The sequence below is a fragment of the Copadichromis virginalis genome, linkage group LG12 (genome assembly GCF_057382275.1).
Source record: "Copadichromis virginalis isolate Kocher_CV1m ecotype Utaka linkage group LG12, C_Virginalis_male_GT1.1, whole genome shotgun sequence".
In the NCBI taxonomy this organism is placed as follows: domain Eukaryota; kingdom Metazoa; phylum Chordata; class Actinopteri; order Cichliformes; family Cichlidae; genus Copadichromis; species Copadichromis virginalis.
In genome coordinates this window covers 28304474-28329352 of record NC_140629.1, presented here as the reverse complement: position 1 = coordinate 28329352, position 24879 = coordinate 28304474, and the positions used below count along the sequence as shown (strand labels likewise).

The window sequence follows — 24879 nt, the reverse complement described above, 5'->3', positions numbered from 1 at the left end:
GTGCACTCTATTTAGTCATTAGCACTCATCAGGCAATGTCTATGGACAACTGACTGCACTCAGACCAAAGGGGGCTGAATAATTACGCACACCGCACTTTGCAGTAAAAAAAAAAAAAAAAAAAAATGTTTGGAATCATGTATGATTTTCGTTCCACTTCTCACGTGTACACCACTTTGTGTTGGTCTTTCACGTGGAATTCCAATAAAATTGATTCATGTTTGTGGCTGTAATGTGACAAAATGTGGGAAAGTTCAAGGGGGCCGAATACTTTTTGCAAGCCACTGTAAAAAGCTAGAACACAAGAGTGCACGTTCACAGTAACGACACACCAACAGTACAAGCAAACCACAAGAAGCAGTTCAGTTTTTAAAACTTTTTTATTGTTTTTAAATTTTTTTGCTCATTTTTTAAATTATTTATATTATCTACAAAGTAAAAGTTTTAACTTAAAAGTTACATAAGGGTCGGGTGAGAAGTGGGATCTGATCACCTCAGCCGTTATAATTTCATAACACTTTCTCCTGTCCTCTCGGCTGCCAACATGAGTTTATTTCACAGAAAGTTTCTCGTCATGTTTCATTTTTAGTTTGGTTAGAAACGTGTCGTGTAGTCTGGAAATAAATGCAGCACATAGCAGCAGCAATAAACAGTAGGATTAATACTGTCTAAAGGTTGGAAGATTCTTTTCATAACAAGGTGCGGACAAAAATTACGAGTTCCAGTTGAATTTTCTTCTTCACACTCGCTGATTGTTTACTCTCTTTCACTTCTTACTTGGCAAGCTGACTTAAGTTGCAATTTGGGACCCCTGAAAGTGTGTGTAGATGTAGGTATAACTATCTGTGTTTGCAGATCTGTATGTGTATGCGTGTGTGCTTGTGTGTGGGGGGCCTGAATAGGAGCAGTCTTGTCTGTTAAAACTCTAGCTCGTTAAAACATGTCACTGCATCAACCTGTTAACATTCTCTTATTGCCTGGTCAGGGAGGGAGGGAGGAGGGAGGGAAGAGAAAAGCTGATGTGAAGCATGTCTGGTGAGGATGAGGGAAGAGAGGAGAGGGTGGGCTCTCTCATCCTCTTCATCGCCTGGTTATGAAGGCTCTGGTTGAGAAGCGCGGTGCAGAACGGGTCCCTCAGCTCGCTGACGCATCTACAGCTGCTGCTGATGATGAGGTTGCACTGCAGGGATGACAGAAAGTTTCTTTGTAACACGTTAGACAGCTTTACAAAATACAAACTATTGTTTTAATTACACTCAAATAACAAACCAGTAATTCTCCTCCAATCATCTAAATCTGCACCTAAAGACGGAGTTTTCCCTGGTTTAACCTGAGGAGAATTAAATATCTGATAAAAAAAAAAAAAATAAGTGTGTTTCTTCTGAAATTACCATTACTCAAAATCTCACCCCGATCATGTGTCCCAAGCTGAATCTTTTTAAAGACCTATCTTTAAATAACTGATGGTTCTGCAAAGCCCACAGTATGACTCGACCATCTGCATGGCTCTTATTGTGTGTATCGAATAGAAGACAGATGTTTTCCTTACAAAACACAATCTGAAAGTCACCAGTTCACCTTCGACCAGTGTTTAAATGCAGTTAGCTCAGAGCTGGTTAGTTATTAGCCCCTCAGTGGATGCACCTTTACCACCTTTACATCTTTCAGCCTTTTATGACTCAGGGGTGAAATGTGTTTCTTGTACTGACTGGACACTTGTTACTTTGTCCCAAAGAATATGACAATATGTTAAAATCTTCTGACCAGTGACTGCTGACCTATGTGTCAGCAGTGTCCACGCACATATTTGCCTGCTGGGAATAATACAAAAATCACCTCTTTATGGTCATTTTTAACTGAATCAGATGAAAGGTGTAACATGTGCACAACTTTTATTTATTGCTTTATTTCCCAGGGGATAAATTCTCATCTGAATCAATTCCTACACAGGACAAATTTTACACGCCAAGTTTATGATTTGGGTCAAATACAGCAGCTGCCACTTCTTTCAAAGCTACCTTTTCTTGGCCTCTGTGTTCGCGGGAGTCGCCACACAGAAATCTTACTTCCTATTAAAATTCATTATTTTGAGCTGACTGTAACAAAAAAAACAGAAAAAACAATTTGTGTCCATGAACATGACAGACTACATTGCTGTTCTCCATGGCACCGACACTTGGGTGTCCACGCCTCCCCTGCCTGCACAGGGAGTGACGACAGAACCTCATCAGACTTTCATGGCTGAGGGATAATAACTGTCCAAAGAATTAAAAAAATAAAATTATGTGTGATTGCCCCAGCTAACTGCCATTATATCTATTAATGACACTCACCCCCCATGCAAAAAGAATTGAAGTCTAAATATTTCAACCATTGCCATGAAGAGTACTCACTTATTGCCTCAGTTTGCACAAAGGTGTAAAGAGGAGCTAGTAATGTAAAAGAACATTAGAGAAGGAAAACAACACAGTCTCTTTATAGAGGAAGGAAAATAATAAAAATACCTTGTGGATGTGCCAGGTAGGAGAAATGTGTGGTTGAGGAAACAGGGATGGGGTTAAGGGCAGTCTGGGGCATAGGTGGCTGTGGACCAGCTGGAGGACCCTGGGTAGCCATGAGCATCATTGGGGGATGGGTGGGTGCCGGGTGGTGGGATGGCACAATACCAGACTGCATATGGGCCTGGGAGCGAGAGAAAGAGCACAAGTGTGAGTGAGTGCGCCAGAGTGAGAACAAAAGTGTGACAGTGAGAGATCAACAGAAGGACAAAAGCCAGACTGGGTAAAACGATGAATCAGATGAGTTTCAGTGACACAGCGTTTCACGGCTCCGCCTGTCTGTTACCGACAGGAGCAGCAGCTCTGAACAGACATCGCATGATTCTGAATGTTTTTTTTTCCTGTCTTCTTCAGCAGCCTGTTTACATAAAGGTGGGGCTCAGAGACAAACGCACATACAGCATGTGACTTCAGCTAAGACAATAACACGAGGTTACAGTTTACTTTTCAAGTTTGACTTGGAAACGGCAACGTTTGTTTTCCATGTGCAATGAAAACTTCCTGTAAAATGAAACGGTGCGAGTACTTTAACACCTGTAGAACAAACAGAAAATAAAAGAGCACTTTCACTGTGGTCGACCCTTCACACATAAAAGTCTCCTTAACGTACAAGGAAGGAAGAGCCAGGATAACAGAGGACAGGACAATAGCACAATGATTACCTTGAAAGTCTTGCTTTTAAGGCTTATACATGCCCAGACAAAATCTGAAACGGATCCACCACTAGAAGAAAAAGTTTAGCTTCCACAAGGTTTATAATATCTCTACTGTACTGAGACAGGGGTATGAAATCCTGCCAATCACAATCCTAGGGCTTTGGAAAGCTGCTCCACTCGAGTAGCATCATACAATTTACAGTTAAAAATATCCATATCTCATATTTGGCCTTGGTGGAGGCCCTCAGTAGAGACAGATTGATGTATCTCAATGGCAATATTAGCTAATTGGCAGTCTATTGGTATCTGTATTTATAATGGTCAATAGATGAAGTAAAGTTGATGTGTGAAACACTCTTCAGCCAGACAGATTGCAGAGTGGCCTCTGGTGTACAATTCTGAGCAGAGCACAAACAGGTAAATAACTACACATAATGTAACAATGCTAAGGAAACCCATTTGTTTCATGTATCTAGGGGGAACCCCCCCCCCCCCAAAACTGTCAGCTATTAGTCATCCTCCCTCTGAAGCAATCTGCTTTATCTCCTTAACCAGTTTCCTTCTGATTGGCTGCCCCTCATAAACAGATTATTTGAACAACAGCTGCTCTAAGCCAGAGCTGCATGTCTGAAATGATCATATTAAGGCCATCCACTCTCACTGACTTCATACATATGAGAGTAGAAAAGACTGAAACTGATCACTTAGTAACTTAAGTCGTGCACAAACACTGAAGTCATCATTTGAAACTTTGGGCAGGTTTATTGTGAGCCTTCTCTGTGATCAACTCTATAGCCTATATATGACACGCAACAAGGGAACTCTCAATAGGTCTATTTAAAGAATTCCTTCATAGACTCAATGGGGCCAAACTGCTATGGGTATCCAAGAATATCTCTGAATTCCGTGGTTAGGTTGTCTTCTTATCAGGAAATAATGTTTCTTTTCCTCTGTACCCCACAGCGTACCGTGAGAATGACAGCGCTACATCCCAACTTGATCATACTGCCAACAAAATGTCTACCTCATTTAAAGGGATTAATAAAAGCCAAATATGACCCATTCATAAACTCAAACACCTACTGGAATGGATCCCAGACCTTTCTCACACCCACAGTTAAGTCCAGCACAGGAAACACTGCCAATCTGATTGCCTGGCTTGAGCCACTGTGGTCGCTGTTGAGCACGTTCACAGCAGGCTGTGACCTACCTGCTGCACGTGCGCCATGTGGTTGGGGTTGTAGCCATGCTGGACCTGCTGTGGGTGGATATACACAGCCTGCTGAGCAGAAGGGAAAGATGCCTGTGGGGACTGAGGGTTTGGCCCTGGGGTCATCGAAGGTGGCGTGGGTGCCAAGGCCGAATACATCTGCTGCTGTGGAGGCTGGTTAGCCAGGTGGAGGGCCTGGGCTGCTGCTGCTGCTGCTGCTACAACAAAAATCATAAACACATGTATACATTACCATAATGCTCCACTTGAAAAAAATCCAGCTCCATGGGGGGAGGGGGTAATTACTACCGCCAACCTTAGGGCACTCACCTGCTGCTGCCTGTGGGTGCTGTGGGTGCTGGACTGGGCTGGCAGCTGGATGGCTAGGAGGGCCTCCATGTTGTGGTCCACCCTGCTGTGCCTGGCCTGTAGGCGTGGCAGAGGGCTGAGGGTGCTGCGGGTGAGGGTGCAAGGTGGCACTAGGGTGGGGGTACTGCTGAGGCATTGGCCCTGGAGACACTGAAACAGCAGTCGGCGTTAGTAATAGTGAAAAGCATTAAAAATCACACCCCGTGCATTGGCCGCACACGTACCATACATGGTGTGTGTCTGCTCTGGGTACTGTGTAGTAGAGGAAGAGACGAGACTGGGCTGGCCATGCGTGGGAGGCGCCATCATCCTGGCACTGCCCTGCATCACTGGACTGAACACATGCTGTGCCTGAAAGAGGCAAAAAGGAAGCCAAAAAACTGAGGAAAGCCTCTATCAACTCCTGCCGTCACAGTTTTGGTAACTGAGTGCCAATTTAGAGAGCCAACATTTGTTCAGAGGCTGCACATGAAATATGGACATAAACACTTTTTTGTGCTTCTGATGCATCTGTTCAGAGAAAGGAAGCTTATTTCTTTCTTGGTTTATACTTTTTTGTAATCATTAGTTAGCCGACTTGCATTTCTTAACACCAGCTCAATTTGTAAGCGCTGTGATGAAACTGAAAGAGAAAAAAAAATGGCTTCTATGGTCTCACTCTGTGGTTCTGGCATATCACATGAACTGTGGTCTGATAAAATCTACAGTAATGCATTCTATGTTCATAGGTTGCATAAAACATTCTCACAAGCTTTCATTTAAAGAGCCTGTGTGTGAGATCATGTTTGTCTGTCTCATCCCAAAGCTGGCCATCTTCACTCAATTTAATTGGCACTGACGATCAAAGTGACATAAGGTTCATTATTTTTGGGGCATCAATGATTATGTGCGTACGATGTGTGTTCGATATGTCCTGAAAAATGCTTCCTTAAAGAATTATGTATTTAAGAGGCCAAATCCTTTCATGACTGTGTTAAAGAAAAATGCAACATTCATGAGGTTTAACTTATTTTCTTACATTTATTTACCTATTTTACATTTCACAACTTAACAGTCATTGTGGTATTGGCATCAAGCCTCAGATATCTTTTTGTCAATACCATCTACTATTCATTAGTAATCAACATAAAAAAATATAAATGTGTGCTTTGAGTAGGCTCTGCTCCAAAAAGTGCTTGAGCCTAGCTGTTTGTATTACTGAGGATTTTCCAGGATTTTTTAAGTCACTGCAGTAAAAGCTGCAGTTTTTCCAATGACAGCCTGTAGCAAACAGGTAGTAACTCTTCAGGTATAAGAAGCAGGAGTACACTTTGAGCTCAATAAATCAGAGGTGATAAAAAAACAAAAACAAAAAAAAACTGGCATGACATTGGCACCCCATCAAACTGCTAAAGATCACCAGCATCTGTCAGCCAAATCACCGACAAGTGAACAGCTGCGGGAGATAAAAACTGCCAGTTCTAATTGATGGTACCAGAGAAACTTTAATGGTTACATACGAGTCTTAATAGACGAGCCTGTTCAATCTATCCTTCCTCAATGAGCTGCTAAAGGCTGTATAGTTGTGATACTGCTGGTGCCAGAGTAAATCATACCTGTGACTGGTAGTGAGGCATCTGCTGGACGAGCTGCTGACTGGTGAACTGCTGTGGGCTGCAGGTGAAGTACTGCGCTGAGTAAGCCGGGCTCGGTGCTACAATCGGTGGCCCTGCTGCTGTGGCTGGGTGCATCATGGTGGGTGTGCCTGGCGGATGGTGCTGGTCTGACCTCTGCTGGGGCATGTTGGGTACTAGAGATTTATGTTAAGAGATGGGCAAGATGGAGAATAAGTTCAACATCCCATATCACACATATATATATACCAACTCTAGAGGCTTTGGTGAGAGAGAAGGGTCATTGGCTATGAAAGACACTAGTAAAGTCTATATGTGAGGGGGAGAAGAAAAAAAACACAAGCAACTGATCATATTATGAGCCATATTTAAACTTACTGAAAGATAATAAAGATTGGCCAGATCAGAAATTAAAAACAAAATCCTGAAGCCTCTCTCTTGTAAAAGCAAACTACAAAAATACTTGCACAACAGCATTTCTGTACTTGCGTAATAATTGCAGGTCGGTAAGCGTGTGTGGTAAAACAACATATACAGCATCAGTGGTTTTTGGTGTCCCGCGTAGTGAGAAGAATATACAACATTCTTTAAATGATTGTATAGCGATTGCTGTTGTTGCACGTTTGATTTTGTGTGGGCAAAGCAGCTCAATCCCCCACATGAATAATCAACGTAATTAATCAACCAATCCATCACACTTCATGTAAGACTGGGGAATTATTTTCAGCTTTCATTATTCTCAGCTCCTCATCATGATATTGAGTGACTGGTAATATTTCAGATTGCAGGCTCCTGCGTGGTGTGCTTCTGCAGGAAGCCCTCTCTTTGTTTTTTACCCCATTAGGAATTTATTTACTCCACCAACAAGACATTTTAATTCAACCGTTTTGTAAAAAAATGCCACAACAATGCCACATTGTAAACAATGTTTGGGCTGACTCTGAAAACAAGCTTATTTTCACATACTGTCCAAATAGCTGGTTAAAAATATTTATGTATTCACATGGTTTGTAAATATTGTTCACCAAGTTGAAAAAAAGATTATGTGGGAGGGAAATGAGAGAAAGAAAGCGGTGGTTATTCTCACCTTTACCTGGTCTGTAGGGTTTAGATTGGCTCACTGTCATAGGCATCTGAACCTGGTACATGGGAGACTGGAGAGAGGTGAGGAACGAGGAAAGGTAGGGAAAAACAAAAAATAAAAAACATGTTTATACTCAATTTTCTGTGAGATTTCCAACAAGATTATAAAACAGACAGTCTGAGGATAAACATGGGTGCATCTATGCTCATTTGTCTGGGAACCTTAATAACAATCTGGCTGCAGATAAACTTTTCATCTTCTTTTTGTCTAACACAAACAGCTTACTAGAATGTAAGAGCTTGTGGGAGTCATCGCTTACCTGGGGCCACATGCACTTTCTACACCTGACTATCACGAGCCAAAAAGGTGTTTTTACAGCATTCATAATACTGTTTTTTCAGTTCCTGAACTCATTAACATTGTCCACCATGCATTTGTGTTACAAACACCCCTTCAGCAAAAACAAGCTAGCTTAAACTCATTTTAGCTTGCAGCCATTTGTTTGGAAAACAGATGGAACAAAGGGAAATGAGCACAGTTTTAAGTCCATCTGAAGAATTGCAATAAGAAGTTGGCAAACCAACATCTGATGATATTAATTCAACAAGCAAGCAAAACATCCCAGTACTTATTGGGCTTAAAAAATAAAATAAAAATAATACAAAAAAAAGTTTTTAAAAATAGAAATCTTAGAAAAATTCACAAACCTTCCATATTATGCTTTTCTAATGGAGCGAGAGAGAGAGAGGGGAGGAGGAGGGGGAGAAAAGGGAAGAAGAACCACTTTTTAGTTGTTATCGTTTGCACGTGTCTGATGTTGGATCACCAAGTTTTTCTTAAAGCAACATAAGAAATGTATTGATCACAGCTACATATATGCAACATCAAAATTATATCTATACTAAACTTCTAAAAAAAGCTTTGACTAAACATTTCTAAGCTTGTTATGCAAATAATCACCTAAACATTTCTCAGTTCATTCTGTAAGAAAACCATGTAACTAACACCTTCTCAAAAGAAGACAGGGAACAACATGTCATGGGGAGGGGGACCTTTTTCCCCCCTAATGCTTCTTCTGCTACATGGAGGGAAAAAGTTTACAATGAAACAAATGACAACAAATGTGAGCTTTGTCCTTAAAAACACAAAATACACTGAGAAAATAATGATGGCAGGCATGAATCAAAGAAAAGGAAAGAAAATTACCACGTGAGGACAAACATAGACATGTTAGTCACTGTTGTTAGGGGTTGGTCTGAATGAACCCTGCATTTCATACCAACACAGTGTGATGCTCTGGGTGATTTGCACTGAATAAAAATGAATATCTCCATAATGTACATTTCAGTATGCAGGTGTGTATCTCACCTGAACTCCAGGGCTGACTGGCGTCAGCGGATACATCTGGGGGAAACAGACTGTCTGGCCATAAACAGTTGGAGGTTGCTGGACCACGATGGAGGGGCTGGGCTGGCCTTGAGGCCGGGGAGGCGTTGGGGTGTTGGCTGGTTTGGGCTGAGGGAAAATACAAAGAAAAACAAAAGCATATAGAGACATAAATAAATTAAATACCAGACCTAGTTTTTGGTTTCCAAATGTTTTAAGCTTGGCAGAAGTGGGTTATAACTTACCTGTGTATTAAACCTGGGTTTGAACTCATTAGCATTTGGGTTCAGGGTTGATTTTCTCACTTGACTGCAGAGAGAGAACAAATAGAGAAAAGGAATGAAAAGGAAGAATTTGTTTCTGAAGCTACTTAAACTTCATTAAATTGTGTTTCTTTAAATTAATAAATATTTATCATTAAATAATTTGTTGTTGGTTTTGGACAGTAATAAATCCCTACTGTGCATTATAGTAAACTGACTACAGACCACACAAAATGCAATAAAGTCATTTTTGGTTTTCTCGTGGAATGGGTCTCCTGTCCACTCACTCCTGCACGGCTTCTTTTTTCTCCTCCTTCTCTTCATGCTTGGGTCCGCTGAATGTTGAGGTGGCCGTCGTCTGAACTCCCTGTGACGTCACATCAAGCCCTGGCCTCTTCTGGTCAGTAGCAGAGGGAGACTGAGACATTGCAGCGGGGCTGCCAGGCTTACTGGTGCTTGTGGTGGTAGTCGGTGGAGCATGGGTACCACTAGGTGTGCCAGCAGCAATTACTACAACACCATCTTCAGTGGCCTCCCTCCCCACTGTGGAGGCTTTGTCCAGGGGAAGATCTTTAGGTTTGTCTGCAGGGTCTCTAGCAGACTTGGTCATCACTGGTTCACAGGGAGGGTCTGGGTTGGAACTAGACTGCAACTGGCAGAGGGACAGAGGAAAGATGAGTGGAAGAGGGGCACAACCTCTGCTAAAGCCTCACAAACACGAGATGAGATCAGTCATATCTTAGCAATTTGTATGTCATATAAATTCAAGATATACTTACCCTAAAATCTACACTAAATTTCTTTAAATTATCTATTTGTTTTCTGTGGTCTGATGGTATAGAAGGCGGTCCTGCAAAGTGAATGGAGAGAAATAAATGCAGATTCTGGAAATATCAATTTTTAAGACATTGTTACATTACGACTACTAAAGAAAGGAACAGATGAGAAACCCTCGTACTCATGTTTAAAATTGTATTGCTTCTCAACATTCTGAGGTTAAAAAGAACAAGTTAATGCAAATTTCTAGTGTTTACCAACCTTTACAAACTTGTCTTGTAAAACTAGGTGAACTTTCCAAAGGCTTGATGTTCTCCTTGTTTGTAGGAGATGTTTGTCTAGTCTCCTGGGCACGACATTCTTTTGCTAAACATACAAAAAAAGAACGTTTACTTACTCCCATCAAAATGATTTAATGATAGCTTTTTCTGATTGTAGCACTTATTTATTCATTATAAAAACCAACAGACGTGTTTTCATATCACTATTCATACTCAGTCCTTTGTTAAACTTCAGCTTACCATCTCCTGATGAAGAAGTGACTATGCTGGGGGCAGGGCTAGCTGCAGTAGGAGAGGAAGCTGATGTTGGAGTAGTAACAGTTTCCACAGGAGCTGTACCTGTCTGAGGTGATGGGAGGGAAGAGGAGCCAGCTGAAGCTCCACCCATACTATTCTGTCGGGGGGAGCGAGGTCTGTGAGCTGAGAAGGGGAGAAGAATTTGGTGTTCACAACACATTCAGGTTAAATAACAAACAATAACAGGTGCTTTGAAATATGCCCTCCAGTGGCATTAAACTAAAATCTCTGCAAAGGGAGAAAAATACTGGACTAGTAGGTTCACCATTGGGATGCATTTAAAAATCCTATGTTGCCTTGTTCTCAAGTTACATTGCATTCACAAGCTTTGGTGTCCACACTACCTGCCCACCCAGCAGGGTGACAATATCCCATCAGCCTTTTATGGCTGAGGGGTACAAACTATTCAGATTAATAGTCTACCTCCGCTAACCACTGAGGACCATGTCCCTCCAGAGGAAGAGCTGCTCCTGGTTTGTGGAGTCACTATGGACTCTCCAGGGGGATTATGGGAAATTAAGTCCACTCCTTGGGGTACTCCACTGGTCCGACAGGGTGGCACTCTGTGAGCACGAGGCGTCCGCTGAGATTTTGGAGACATCCTTGGTGGACCTAGAGATGTATAAAGACAGAGGCAAATGGATAGAAGCTGGTAAACACACAGTGACAGCAAAGTGAACATGTGTTTCCTAGCATCCCTCTGTTAATTGTTTTTTAACTCACCAGTGCCTCACAAAAACTTTCAAAAACTCAAGTCTACATGCTGATAAATATCACACCAAACAGTAAGGTTATTTGTTGCATGCATGCTAGTGGAGAAATTACAGATGATCCTATAAAGTGATCAAACACCACATCACAACCAAGCAAAGTGAGAGATGAGAAATGGGAAAGCAAAGGCCAAAAAGTGAGATGAACAGTGGCCTACAGTAACAGCATATTAAAAAAATAATGAGAGGCCAAACACTAGTTAACAATTTTTCTATTCAAGTAAAAATAATTGACGTCAAGAGATTAAGCCTCACTACCAGTTTTTTGGGGGCTTTTTTTGGAGGAACTCTGGAAATTGACGGATCACATTTCTGGTCAACAGTTCGTATCCCAATGGAGTGGAATACAGAGAAGACTTTTAAAAACCGCATGTGAAACTTAACTGGTATTACAACCACTTATCAAATTTGTCAATTCAAATATCTCTGAGCATCTTTCTCATGCCTCAAACATCAAGCCTTTTTTTTTTTTTTTTAAATTAGAATATCATCGTGCACCTTCTTTTGAATGATCTACCAGAGAAGTTGATAAATTGGTGCCTTAAGTGTTACCACACCCAAAGCATGGCACACATTGGTGCACCCACATGCCAAGGTGAAACTGCCTGATGTACTGACAGAGAATCAGAGTTTTTCAAATCTGATCCCAACTCAGTCTGACCAAGCAATTTCTCCTATTTCTGCTGTTCCACACTAGACCTGGGCAAACTTATTTTTCAAATAAAACTGATCGCCATCAACTTTGAAATATTTCACATTTCTTTGTGACTTAAATCCCTCCACCTTCAACTCGTGTTTTTTGCCCAGGTCTACTCCACAGAGATGTGGGTACCTTCTGAAGACATGCGTTTGGCCAGAGCGGAGGCTGGCGATGTGGGCCCATGGTGGGAAAGGGAGGATGAAGAGGAGGGATAAGAGAGGTGGGATGAATGAGAGGAAGGTCTGGAAGGTCGAGAGGGGGGCCTGGAAGGTGGCCTGGTGGGCGTGGTTGCCCGATGAGGCAGGGAGGAGGGACCGGACTGGTAACGAGAAGGGGGACGGGAGGAAGGAGATGGACAGGGTGAGGGCCAATGGGATGAACCTAAAAGAGGCAAGGACAAATGATCAAGGATGACACAAGCTATAGTGCAGGGGAAACAAAGGTATAGTGGGGACAGAAAGAAGAGAGAAATTTAATTTAAAAAAAAAAAAATGACAAGGGATGGGGAAACAGGAAAAAAATTGCTTAAATAAAAATAAACTAACAAGATAACACAAGAATAACCCAAACACTTTGCCACTGCAAAAGAACTTATTTCGAGTCGTGGTTTGATCACAACAGTGACTCACTCATCCACTCCTTTACTCTCACAAAGACTGTGTTTGATTTGCAGCAAGTAACAGCAGATTTGTAGGTGACATATTAAATATACCTCCATTAACCACCCTCTGGTCGGATCCAGAACTGGGACTGTAGTCGTGGGGTCCTGGTCGAGGAGTGGGGGGTCCAGCTGAGCTCTGACCAAGACGAGGTGAATTCTGACGCCCTGGCCCCCATGACATTGCCTCCCTGTTTCTCTGACCAGGAGGAATGTACTTGTTCTCTCTACAAACATACAAACAGACTTAACTCAGCTAAACATATACACAAGGCAATAATAAAGATGAGCAATTAATTCTATACTTTATTCCATTCCAGTAAGTGGTCATTAGCTAAAATGAGCTTATTTTTTAATTTTAATTACCAGTTATAGGAAGTATTTGTTATAGGAACATTTGCTGTCTACTTGTCTAGTAGGCTTAAATATTCCTCCCAAAGAACAGGAAAAGGGGCAATAGAGTTCTACATGCAGCACAAGAAGCATTAGAAAAAAACCGACAGAAAACAAATTCCACAAAGATTTTTTTTTTTTAAAAAGGCACTAACAGCAGTAGTAGTAGGCCCTGTTCAAAATTTTTAACACTCAGTTTAGAAGTTCTTTGTGTATTATGACTTTGTGTTCTTCACTGCCAGTGCAAAGCCAAATGAGCAAGAGAAGCATAAACTAAAGCAACAGTTTTATTTCAGTGCCCCCTGGTGACAGCACACAGCTACAACACAGATGATTGTATGCAAAGCTCAGCAGTATCCTTTTCCAGCTCCTCTTAAATTCTTATAACAATAAATTGTGAATAATGCGAGTTCTAACAACTCCACAGAATGCATCAAGAGGCAATAAAAATTGAAAATCGTTCAAATATGTTTACGAACACAATTACATTTACATAATTGCAAAGTGTACACAAAATGTATTCACAGAAACACGTAGTATTTTTGTAAAAACTCATATCCTGGCACCACCTGCCAAGTGTGTGAGTCTCCCTTTCCCCTCGCACAACAGCAGTGAATTTCTCCTCGTCAGTCCGTTCATCATTCTCCAGAGCAACGCGGGCCTTGTACGTGGCACTAGCCTCGATCTCCTCTGCCAGCTGGGCAGCACGCGCCTCCCTCTTCAAGAACTCTTCTGAGTTGTCCCTCTCTAAAGGTACCCTGGGAAATAAATTCAGGTTAGACAAGGAGTAACATGGGACAGCATGGTTCTAAGTCTTTAATTTTATAATAAAACCAGATTAAAGAGTGAACGTTTGTTTACTGTCAGAGATTCAAAATTAAACATATCTAGTATGACAAGTATACAAACAAATACATGGAGAACATGAAGAAGCTTACGTATATGTGGACAGGCTGCTGTCATATGTGGACAAGACTCCATATTTCTCCTCATTGTACTTGAACATGTCATTGGGATCCCACCCATTAGACTGATGTGAAAACAGTAGCAGAGACAGAATTTGACAATCAGCATGTGAACAAATTTAAATGCTCTGGATCACATGAAACAAACTCTTTGTTTCGGTTGAATATATAGCAAGTTTAGCACCAGCCTGTTTCTGGTGTCTGATACTTTTCTCACCACATCAGTATCCAGAGACTCGAGGCTATCAGAGTTGTGGGTCTCTCCTCCATCCCAGGGCTCAAGATCTTTTTCTTTATGCTCGCCATTGATCCGGCCAGTCACTGCTGCATCTGTGAAGTTGTCTGAAACATGAAGAAAAGAATGTATATATTTATGTACTGCATGATACCACACACACGCATGCACGCACGCAGGCTCCACTCTCACTGCTTAGAAAACAAAGTGCTCATCATGCTTCAAGAGCCTCTGAGAGAGTTCTTACAGCAAACGTCTATATGGAGAGTTTGACGGTTCAGAAAGACACACCGAGTTACATCCAAACACAGGTTCAACAGGATTTTGGGGGGGGGGGGGGTTCCTTTCCCCAAAAAAAAAAAAAAAAAGCAATTTTCTTGAGCTGGCATTGGTGAGTCTGGAAGTGTGGGCAAGACTTGTGAATAAAGGGAGAGTCCTGAATCACTGTCAGAGTATGTAGCATAATGTCTCTAGGTGCTACAGTATTTTCAGATGGCTCACTTTTATCAGAAATTAAATCCAGCTACGAGCAGTGTCTACAATGCTTGACTTGTTTCAGGATGTTCATTATTTTTATGTAAATGTATGGAATACATTGACTCAACAAAGTCATAAACAGACAGATCTGCTCAAAGAAAACCCCCAATTATAACTGAATTGAAATTCTAATCTCATGTTAGCCCAAGTCTGCTCTCACATTTGCAGATCTGGCACCAGTGAACTATGTGCTCAAAGCATACCAGCCACCTGGAGTTGCTTATCTCACACGTCATAACTCATTTCACAATACAAAAGGCATTTAAGCGTTTCAGGCACAGAGCAAGTTCAGAAACATTAGACTGACACCATACGGGCAGTTGGGCCAATAGACCTGGTTTATATTTCCAGTGTTTGCTGGCATGCTTTGTGCACACTGTCCACCAAAGGAATTATACAAAGTAAGAAAAATTTTAAAATCAAACGTGAGAATAGTGAGAGGTAAGCAAACATGCATTTAGACTGCAGTTAATTACATGACCTCAAAGCATTTCAGTGCCAAACAAAATTAAACTTCTCCTAATAACCTTTTAAAAACAATGCTCAGAAAACAAATGATGTAAGAGAGCCCAATATGACTTTTGAATCAGTTGCTTTCAATGGAATCACATTAATGTTGCTGATAATCTACCATTTAAGTGTGACATGACTCGAGCAAGGCCAAGAAAGGTTTAAAAAACAAACAAACTGATGTTTACGAAAAATCCTATAAAAGATAAACTAAACAAAAGCAATAAACATTACCTTCTTCTTATACAAGTCACTGCTTCATCATTGCCACTTCTTGTTGTTTATTTCCCCCCATCCTATTTTCTCTGGTTTTCACAATTTCTGTGATTTTTTATTTTATTTTAATACAAAGCACTTTGTAACCTTATTAACACAAATAGAGTTTATATTAGTATAAAAGAAATTACCCAAATGTATCCCATAGGCTGTATCAAAAGTTAAAACTGGATCATATTTAAAGACTCCAAAAATCAGCTTGAATGATTTTGAGGGAATAATTCTTCCACCGAAAGCAACATGCAGTCTGAAGACGCAGTTAAAAATATAAAGCAACACTGATCAGCAATACATATCTCATTTTTAGTTTTTGGGTGTATGAGAGCAGTGATCCTAAAACTTTGAGAATCATACTGGAATCAAAATGCAGTAACAATACATACAGCAAAAAAAAAATAAATAAATAAATAAAAAAAAAATAGATCATCATGCCCAAATGTTCATAAACGTTACATTTCTAATTTAATATCTAATTTAACAGGTCTAACATAAGAGCACAGTACATATTTTTAAGAGCATACAAAGATGTGCAAAAGGAGAAAACAGCCATAGATTACCTGTGTCTGAGGAGACTAGACCATTGGAAAGGAGAGACACACAGATGACAGATAGTCAGAAGAATGACTGACAGATAAAATGACTGGCAATCACACCAACAGTTAAATTCATACCAGACATATTTATGATATGGTTCACCTAGATATAAGTTGTAAAGGTACTCAATTCTAACAATCTGAGCTTGGGTCAAGCCATGTCTAGTGCACTCCTCACATCCCATGATTTCAACTGATCACTTATTGAGCATTTCTTTAAAAAAAAATAAAGGGGCAAGCAGACAAACATGGGTACTTTTGACATTTTATCTTTCTGTGTAAATTTCACTCACTTCACAAGTTGTTAAAGTGAAGTGGCATCATTGTAGTGCCATAGTTTCAAATCATGAAGCAAAACCCCTCACACCTTCATGCCTGTATATTTTCAGACAACAAAACTCTCCTGCAGAGTCAATTATCGTCCAAAGCAGAATCATATGGGTGTACATGAATTACATGAAGCAGGCTCCTTCAGCCTTTATTGAGTGTCCTTGTTGCACTAGAGCAACCTTTGGACCAATCGATAGATCAAATTAGACTTCAATGACTGGCCACTCTGAGCAGACACACAAGACTTAACTCACAGAAAAGCCTCTGCAACATCAAGATAGAGAAGACTGAGAAGGGTAATACATTGTATGTATGCAAAGATGGGAATTCACTGACATACGTTTATATTTTCGTATGTGTAAATGGACAGTGTGACAAACTCACCCAGTTAACATTGTCCATAGGTTTTCAATATGCGCATGATAACATCTCCAGTTTCAATAACTAAAAAAAAAATCTTTGCCAAAAAATAAAAATATGACCACACTACCTTTCCTGGCGAAATTTAGATCCACATCTTTAAAGTTCACAACTACGACATCAGAAGCCTTGAAAATGATGCTCTCTACAATATCTTCTTTCCTGGGCCCTGTGCTCGGTTCTGTACTCTTTCGGTGGGCTGCATCCAACACCAGGTCACACTGAGGGAGAAAAATATCATTTGAAACACAGAGGGCAAAAAAAAAAAAAAAAAAAAAAAACTATCTGCAAAAGACACAAGAAACTATGGACACAGGAGACTGGGACAATGCACTCTTTCATGCCCATCACACTCCACAGTAGCTAGAGACACAAAACAGCTATAAACAATCTCAAGAACAACCCTAAAACTAAAACATACTGAGAAATCTCAAGAGATCTGTTTTAAGCATCACAAGAAAGATATGTGGTGTATGGTTATGAATTAAAGATCTGGAAAATTGTTGCAGGCTTCCTTTAACTATTAGTCAAATAAATCACTCATCACTCTTATCAATTAAACTACTTTGTGTAATCCTGGCATCAGCAGAAAACCTCAAATTTACTTATGATTATTACTTTTGGGAAATAATTCAGCCTAAAAGGGAAGGTAAATGCTCAAATATCAGAAAAAGCAATGCCGGTCTAAACCACCTTAGGGGTGAAACTAGTACCAAGTGTTAGCAAGACTCCATCACATTTAACCCTAATCATATTCAGCTAGTGAGAAAGTAACAGATTCCCCTCCATATTGGCACAATAAAGAATACCACATTATGCATGAGCCTTACCTCTGGGCCATAGGTCTTAAATACTCCCTCATAGATGGCTCCATTTTTCACTTTAAGCTCACACTTGGTCCCCTACAATTAAAGAGGCTTGTCGTTATATACGGTATGTGCCTTTCAGTACAAATTTTAACTTACATGTTCAAAAATATAAGTTCAGAAACCCATTTTTCTGCAAGGCAAACCATTGATTGATCAATCACTCGTTTCCTTTTATGCAACCAGCTGTCTCTACAACAGGCTTTGTTTAATGCTGTATAAACAATTTGAAGAAACAGCATGTGGTAAAACAGACTGCAGTAAATAATGTTCTTACTAACTCACTTAGAGTAAGCATGATTCACATGGCTACTTCATCCAAGGAATTTTGCAACTATGCATATTCTTATAATCATTACACACAGAAAAAAAAAAGGAACAAGGTAGGCACACAGTAAACGTACCACCACTGAAGTCAAGACATGGACCATCCTCATATTTGCATATACACCATTGAAAATGACCTAAAGAAAAGATACAATTAATTTTGATGCTCCCATTTTGAGCACAAAAAAGATGCCAAATAATGTCTCATCACTGTGGAATACCAATACACTTGTTCCATTCTTAATGCAATTAAAAAGGCGATATCTGGATTTATGCTTTCTCTGGCATTAAAATGCTTTAAAAAGAGGAAACCAAGAAAAAGAAGTGTTAAAGCATTGTGAGGGTTTTTCCTGCATAAGATAAATTCTGGTGCCCACCAATGACATGCCTCAAGAGGAAAAAAACACCATCACTATGTTCAAAAAGCTGTATTTTTTTTAATTTTATTTTATTTTTTAAGTTTTTTAAAATACTCAAGCTTGAAGGTAATTTTGTTTCTCAAATGTATATGAAAAATAACAGGTTACTCACTGCTGCTGGACCTTTGCCACTGTGTCTCCCCCTGAGGGACAGAAAAAAAAATCGCATTTTGATTAAATTGTTGTCAAACTCACCATCAACTGTAAAAAATAAAATAAATAAAGACTTGACTTAGCACATGCGCTGATATGTGCAACTCACTAAGAGAAATCATAAGAGGCAGTGATTAAGATGATACAGAAGTGCACTTGAAGTTAATCAATACAAGCTATATAATTTGCTTTAACCTTAACCTCATTTCTAAAATATACTTTCACAGCATACTGCAAGTATCTGCATATTACAATCACTTGTAGCAAACTACAGAGAACCAGGTTTAAGAATACATGAGGGTCTTATAATGATGCTTTACTGAGATTATGACTGAAGAGGACATGTGAAATGTTTGCAGCTGCAGACATGAAAATGAAATCACTTTGGTTTTATCAAGTATAAGATTTATTACCATCACTATCGATTTCAGCTGTGGAGACATCACCACAACCATCAACACAGCCCTCTTACTTGATCAATTGTTTAAATTGTGGACATTGACTTCATATTTAAGATCGACAGAATTGCTCTTGCAGATCACATTTCCAATGTGCAATGTAAATTCTGAAATTTCCCCAGTGTCTCCAAAACATTATGCTTATAATAATGATGTTTGTGATGCAATCTAGCCAAACACTCAGCCGCTAAGAGTTTTCCCAGGCATGTCCTAAAATGCACCTTGTTCAGCAGCTGGCACATAACCAACCATTCAACGTAAGCAATGGCCACTAACCCCTATATTATATCCGTTGCAGTAAATCAGCCCTAAGCTTTCTAAAACACACTTAGCCATGCCATTTTGAGCTGTAATGTGCAGGTTTTGTGAGCATGGTTATAAACTGGACCAATATTCATTTATAGCATCTTCACGATGAATCCTACGCAGTGAAAGGGGAGTGCTGTCCTAGTGACCGGTGAACAGCAGCCTGACCACCAAAAATCACAGCATGCATGCTGTTCATGCACTGACAGTGTGCTTTATCTTCATCTTGGGACGACGTGTAGAGAGAAAGTCATGCCTCAAGGACACTATTTCTCACGAACAGCAATGGCAACGTCAAGGTTGAAAGCCAGTCGGTCTGTAATACCCCCGTTTCCACACCCGCCCCTTTCTTCTGAGCGCCCACACGCTTTATATCCATTTCCTGGCAACCCCGTTGCAGCAATGTTGCGGTAACGTACCAAGCTACATGGCAGCCAAAAGACAACAAATGCCGTTGCGTGTCCCCCATTAGCCAACGGTTACAAAACTGAAATGCAAGCATAGGCTGGCAATTGGCTAATTAACGCTAGCTGACTTGGCTTCAAGCTTAGAGTAAACTGATACCAGCAACTTGGCAAGCAGCGTCACTAGTACTACACTCATGTGAGGAAAGATAAATGTCCACCCGAACATGTATTTATGGAAAATCAACCTCGTGGTGGCATGTTTGATTTAACGTGCCAGAGAAGATAATGTCACGTCGAAAGTTGCAACAGCACTGGACCAAGCAGACAGGCAGGCCTCGCTAGCTGAACTGCACAACTGGCTGACCAACACGTCGCAAGGCCCGCACAACGTTCACAAACACGCACTAGTTTTGGACCACTTAACGGCAATGTCATCTCTTACAACCGCTACCGTTTGGCAGTGACTATGGCCAAATATCGAAAACGTGTCAAACCAACCCTCCTTGCTGTGTTTTTGCTTCGCTATGTTAACGTTCTAATTTCACATACCTGCCCAGATTCTGTCTTCCCCCGCCGCTTCCTCCGGCACCGGAGGCGGCGGCGGCACCGGCGGTGCTACCACCGCCGGGCTTGCTGCGATTTCCACCGGCCTTCATTGACATGGTGATCCCATAAAAGACAGCGTCTTTAACAGACCAGTTTCACGCCGCAATTTCTTGACGATGAGACGGTGTGCGGTACCTCACTAACGTTGGGCAATCCGAAGACCTAGCTTAGCCAGCAGGCTAAAGTCAACGTGCCTGTTCAGGAGGATGCTTTGCTAAGCAGCTAGCCTGGCTAACAGTTGCTAGCTAAATTAGCGACCTGTACAATTCCTATTAAAACTGAAAAAAAATATATTTAAAAAAAGACAACACGCTCTAGTAACTTTTCCGAAATGAACATGTGTGTTACACCTCTTGTCAATTTGTTATATAATTATTATCTCAAAATCGGGTTTGCAGCTATCTCGGATTCTTTCCGTTGCTAACAGCGAAAAGACCAAAACAGCCTGAAAGGGGGACAAAAACAGCGGAGGGATATGAGAGGCGTGACGGCTCGCAACACTTCACTCTATATTTTTATACGCTGTTATTTGAAAACTATTGATCTTGTAAACAGATGAACATGACCATCTTTAACGTAAAAACCCAATGCAGACATTTGTGTTAAAAGAGACACAGTTACATCATGGCACTATTTTCAGGAAGTCCATGAATTTTCAATTACTATGTAGTGTCATCCACGTGAGCCGGCGAACTCACTACTAACATACACACAAACACACACACACGGCGCGTGTGGGCATAGTGATGGCTAGTATCCACTGAAGCATGAAGGTTTCCAATTAGCAGGATTGGAGGGTCACTTTGAGATAGTCCCATTTTTCGTTAATAACTGGTGTAACTTCCACAATCTTGATATGACAAGACAGCTGTACAAAGAGGATTCCAGTCTAGTAAACTAAACTAAAACAAAGTAAGGATAAAAAAAAGTTTCATCAAATAAAAAAACAAAGTAAAATAAAATAAATAAATGGACCTAGAAAACTAACTAGTAGGGCTAAGGGGTGTGTCACAACTCTGTTGCTTGTGAAGCTCGCACACAAGAATTTCACTCGCATGTGCTGTGACAATAAAAGTGATTTGATTTGATTTGAGAAGAGGGGCATTGGGTGGCACCAATCCCCCTAAGATCTTATGTAACAAGTCTAAATACTTTTTCCCACTTTGCAAAACATTTATACAGTGCGTGATTGTGCTTAAATTCTTGTGCAGCATCACTTTATACAAAACAAATCTGCAATAGGAACCAGGGCTGCACATGAGCCTGAAAATTGTCTTTTCTTGCCCATTTCTATACCTTTAAAATTTTATTTTATTTCATTTTCCCACAATGTCAAATATGGTAGAGACAATGTTGTTGCATGGCCAGGTATGGGCTGCCAGTGGAACTGAGTCAGACAAATAGTGCAAGACTGACTGGAATGTAAATGGATAATGACCCAAAGCTTACTGCAAAGGCAACCTAAAAGTTTCTCACGGCAAGAAATGTGATATTCTTCAGTGGCCAAGTTGGTCACCTGATTTCAATCTAACAGAGCATGCTTTTCACTTACTCAAGGGCAGAGCGACACAAACAAGGAGCAACTGGAGGTGGCTGCACTAATGTTTTTCATTTAAAATTTCCACAGTCAAATATTAAATATATTATTGAGAAAAGTTCAAAGGTTTGACCTGTTGGTCTAACATAATGAGTCACTGCATGAAGAAATATCAGGACTTTCTGTTCTATAATAATCAAAATATATTACTTCACAATTTATATGGAACTGAAACATATGTAAAGACCAACAATAAGAGATAAACATAGTCCTTTAAGTAGGTATTGATGGATACATTTGCCACTTTAATGTTGTAGCATGTGGATTAAATGAGATTCATAAATATTTATGTCATGTAAATTATTCAAATGGTATTAATATTGAAGCTATTATTGAAGATGTTATCCTGAACAAAGTGTATGCCTATCAAGTGCTATTTAGTGCTATTTTTCTGTTGTCTTCCTCTTTTGGATTTATTATGGTTGGCAAACATCTTTCAGCTGCATTACTACAATCTGAGCTGGACTGTGGCCCAAAGGTCTGCCATCTAACCATTCTCAAAAAAAGAAAAAGGGAGAATTGCAATTACCAGTATGACCTTTCCTTAATCTTGTCATAACACTTTAGTCTTTCCCATTTTGTCCTCCACAATGTGCGCCCAACTGATGGTTTAGTTAAAACAAGCAAATAAATAAAAACCCCACCCCAAAGCCCTGCTGTGATTACTTTGTTCCATATATTCTTCTTCATCTACCCGACACAGCAAAGAACCCACAGACAAACACATTTGGTGAATTGTAAATAGAATGATTCAGTGCTGCGCAATACTCTGATGCTGTACTTGCTCTGGGATGGATTCTCTGGTATGATGTTTCTTATCTTGACTGGACAAGTTATAATCTTACAAGATAACTTGTGCACACTAAATAAAAGCCCATAAGTGCCTAACACCATCAAATGCATGTGATGGTGATAACTCCACTTATCAAGTTTTATTTTCACCTTGGGTGGTCATAAAATAAAATTCCTTCTTCTCTTGTGCATAACTTGAGCACTAACAAAAGGACTGTATAGTAGTATATGTGGTGCAGCAAGAAATTTCCACCTATTTACGTGCTTGAGCAGCACAGATTTCACTGTATGACATTCTGAGGTGAGAAGAAAACATAATTAGCTGGGTTTTCTGACACTGTTACATATAGCGTTGTAGTAAATTATATATACAATGTGATGTGTCGACACATAACAGCCATCTTAGCAAAGAACCAATTTTAAATTATACCTTTGGGGACTTTGTTATTAGCAGCCTTTCACAAAAATGCATAATTTGTCCCCATTTCTTTTGTTGAATCTCCGAAAAATGCCAAAGAAGGTGATTACCAAAGACAGATAAGCTGGAAATGTGGCAAATCTCAGTATGGTGTGCATATTGAGGAAACTGGACAGGGGAAGGACAACAGAAAAAGCAACCGGCTTAAAGAACTGTTTGCAGCTGATGAACAGTATCTGAAAATCATGTCCTTGAGAAATATGGGGGGAAATGCAGCAAAGATCTGACACAGAACACCTGAGATTTATCTGGTCCTACAGAGATGCATTTGGTCTGCTGAGCCCTCACCAGAAATGGTCTCAGTTAAAGGGTGCCTGTCAAGAAGAGAAACAGGGAGAAAGGACTCATGTATCAAGAACTAGATGTAAACTAAGTGGCAACAGGTCTGATGGAATGATTAGTGTAAATTTGACATTTTTGGTTCAAATTGTCACGAATATGTACAGAGGAGGTCAGGAGAAAGGTACAACAGTGAGTATCTACAGCCATCTGTAAAACACGCTTGAGGCTCTGTTATGGTTTGAGACTGCATTTCCGCATTTCAGTGATGTTTGGGATCTTATGGAAATTCATGGAATTATGAATCCAGAAAAGTACCACAGTGATCCCAAACACATTTCCAATGCAGTTAAAGCATTGATGGATCCTCAGGTGTCAATATTATTGAAGCAGTGAGGGATCATCTTGAAAAAGAACAGAACAAAAGGCAGCCAACATCCAAAGAAGAGCTTTGACTGTGTTTCAAGAAGCCCGAAGAACTATTCTTGAAGACTACTTAAAGAAATTACAATAAAGTTTGTGTAAAGTTTGTGTCAGGCTGTGTTAAAGAATAAAGACAATCATACCAAATGCTCCCTCCCCCAAATCATTTATTGTTACATTTATTGTTATTTATTACAATTGTTTAGTGAATTGTATTATCCTGCCCCAAAATGAGTCGTTGGTGGGTGAGTACCCGTGCCATGAACAGAAGAGTCTGTTATCTCATTTGACAGTATCTATTTTTCTTGGTATTTCCGATTATTTGATAAAGTCTATATTATGTTAAAGTACATCAAATCTAATTAAATAAATAAAAATTTGAAAGCGAAGGAGAGTTTTTTTCACACTTGGATTTAGCTAAAGCTCATTGGGTGTGCAGGTAATATCTCTGTATAAGAAACATTTTTAACGAAGTCGTGGAAGTCTTATTTTTAGGGGTTACCTGATGGAATACTGCCACCTGGGGGGATAGTTTTTTTTTTTTGGAAGGTAGGTGTCTAACAAATCATCTTAATTAATTTATTTTAGCACATTCTGATATTAATTAAAGTGTGATGGTTGATTTTTTGTTTGCTTGTTTTTTGCTGGCATTTAACTTTTTAAATATAATAAAATTTCCTATAATGTGTAGATTTTTAAGTTGAGCTTAACTATATTTCCGCCAGGGGTAGTTCTGCAGTAGTTCAACTTCTTCCACTGTTAAGTAATCGGTAGTTTGCAATGCTGCTTATGGGACTTGAGTCCGCATTGAAAACTAGGTCCTTATAAGGACCCATTACAGTGTATCCAGTTCAAACGTATTTGATTGTAAAAAATAATTTGCTGTT

At 40.0% G+C, this 24879-nt stretch overlaps 1 protein-coding gene across 10 annotated transcripts; it reads right to left on the bottom strand.

Moving 5' to 3' along the window:
- Positions 1-361: 361 nt before the first annotated feature.
- On the bottom strand, positions 362-21253 carry atxn2 (ataxin 2). Of its 10 annotated transcripts, none has more exons than XM_085475807.1 (26): positions 20367-21250; positions 18606-18636; positions 18152-18211; positions 17712-17783; positions 16952-17102; positions 16096-16110; positions 14198-14322; positions 13954-14045; positions 13585-13773; positions 12677-12849; positions 12097-12345; positions 10918-11106; positions 10438-10617; positions 10178-10282; positions 9919-9989; positions 9427-9791; positions 9122-9185; positions 8859-9005; positions 8198-8215; positions 7494-7560; positions 6389-6582; positions 5018-5144; positions 4755-4943; positions 4425-4639; positions 2505-2682; positions 362-1180 (listed from the first exon to the last, which is right to left on the bottom strand). In XM_085475807.1, the coding sequence occupies exons 1-26, from the start codon at positions 20477-20479 to the stop codon at positions 1152-1154; spliced, it is 3408 nt and encodes a 1135-aa protein (XP_085331933.1). In that variant the 5' UTR covers positions 20480-21250; the 3' UTR covers positions 362-1151. The 10 variants fall into 10 exon arrangements, with proteins under 10 accessions (XP_085331933.1, XP_085331935.1, XP_085331934.1 ...); XM_085475809.1 differs by having other exon boundaries at positions 4425-4636; XM_085475808.1 differs by having other exon boundaries at positions 4425-4642; positions 7500-7560.
- Positions 21254-24879: the final 3626 nt, after the last annotated feature.

Coding starts and splice junctions, on each gene's coding strand:
- atxn2 (XM_085475815.1), bottom strand. CDS start 20,479: ATGTCAATGAAGGCCGGTGGAAATCGCAGCAAGCCCGGCGGTGGTAGC. Junction 2,683..4,424: donor ACATGGCGCACGTGCAGCAG/GTAGGTCACAGC, acceptor TCTCGCTCCCAG/GCCCATATGCAGTCTGGTAT. Junction 2,430..2,504: donor CTACCTGGCACATCCACAAG/GTATTTTTATTA, acceptor TTACATTACTAG/CTCCTCTTTACACCTTTGTG.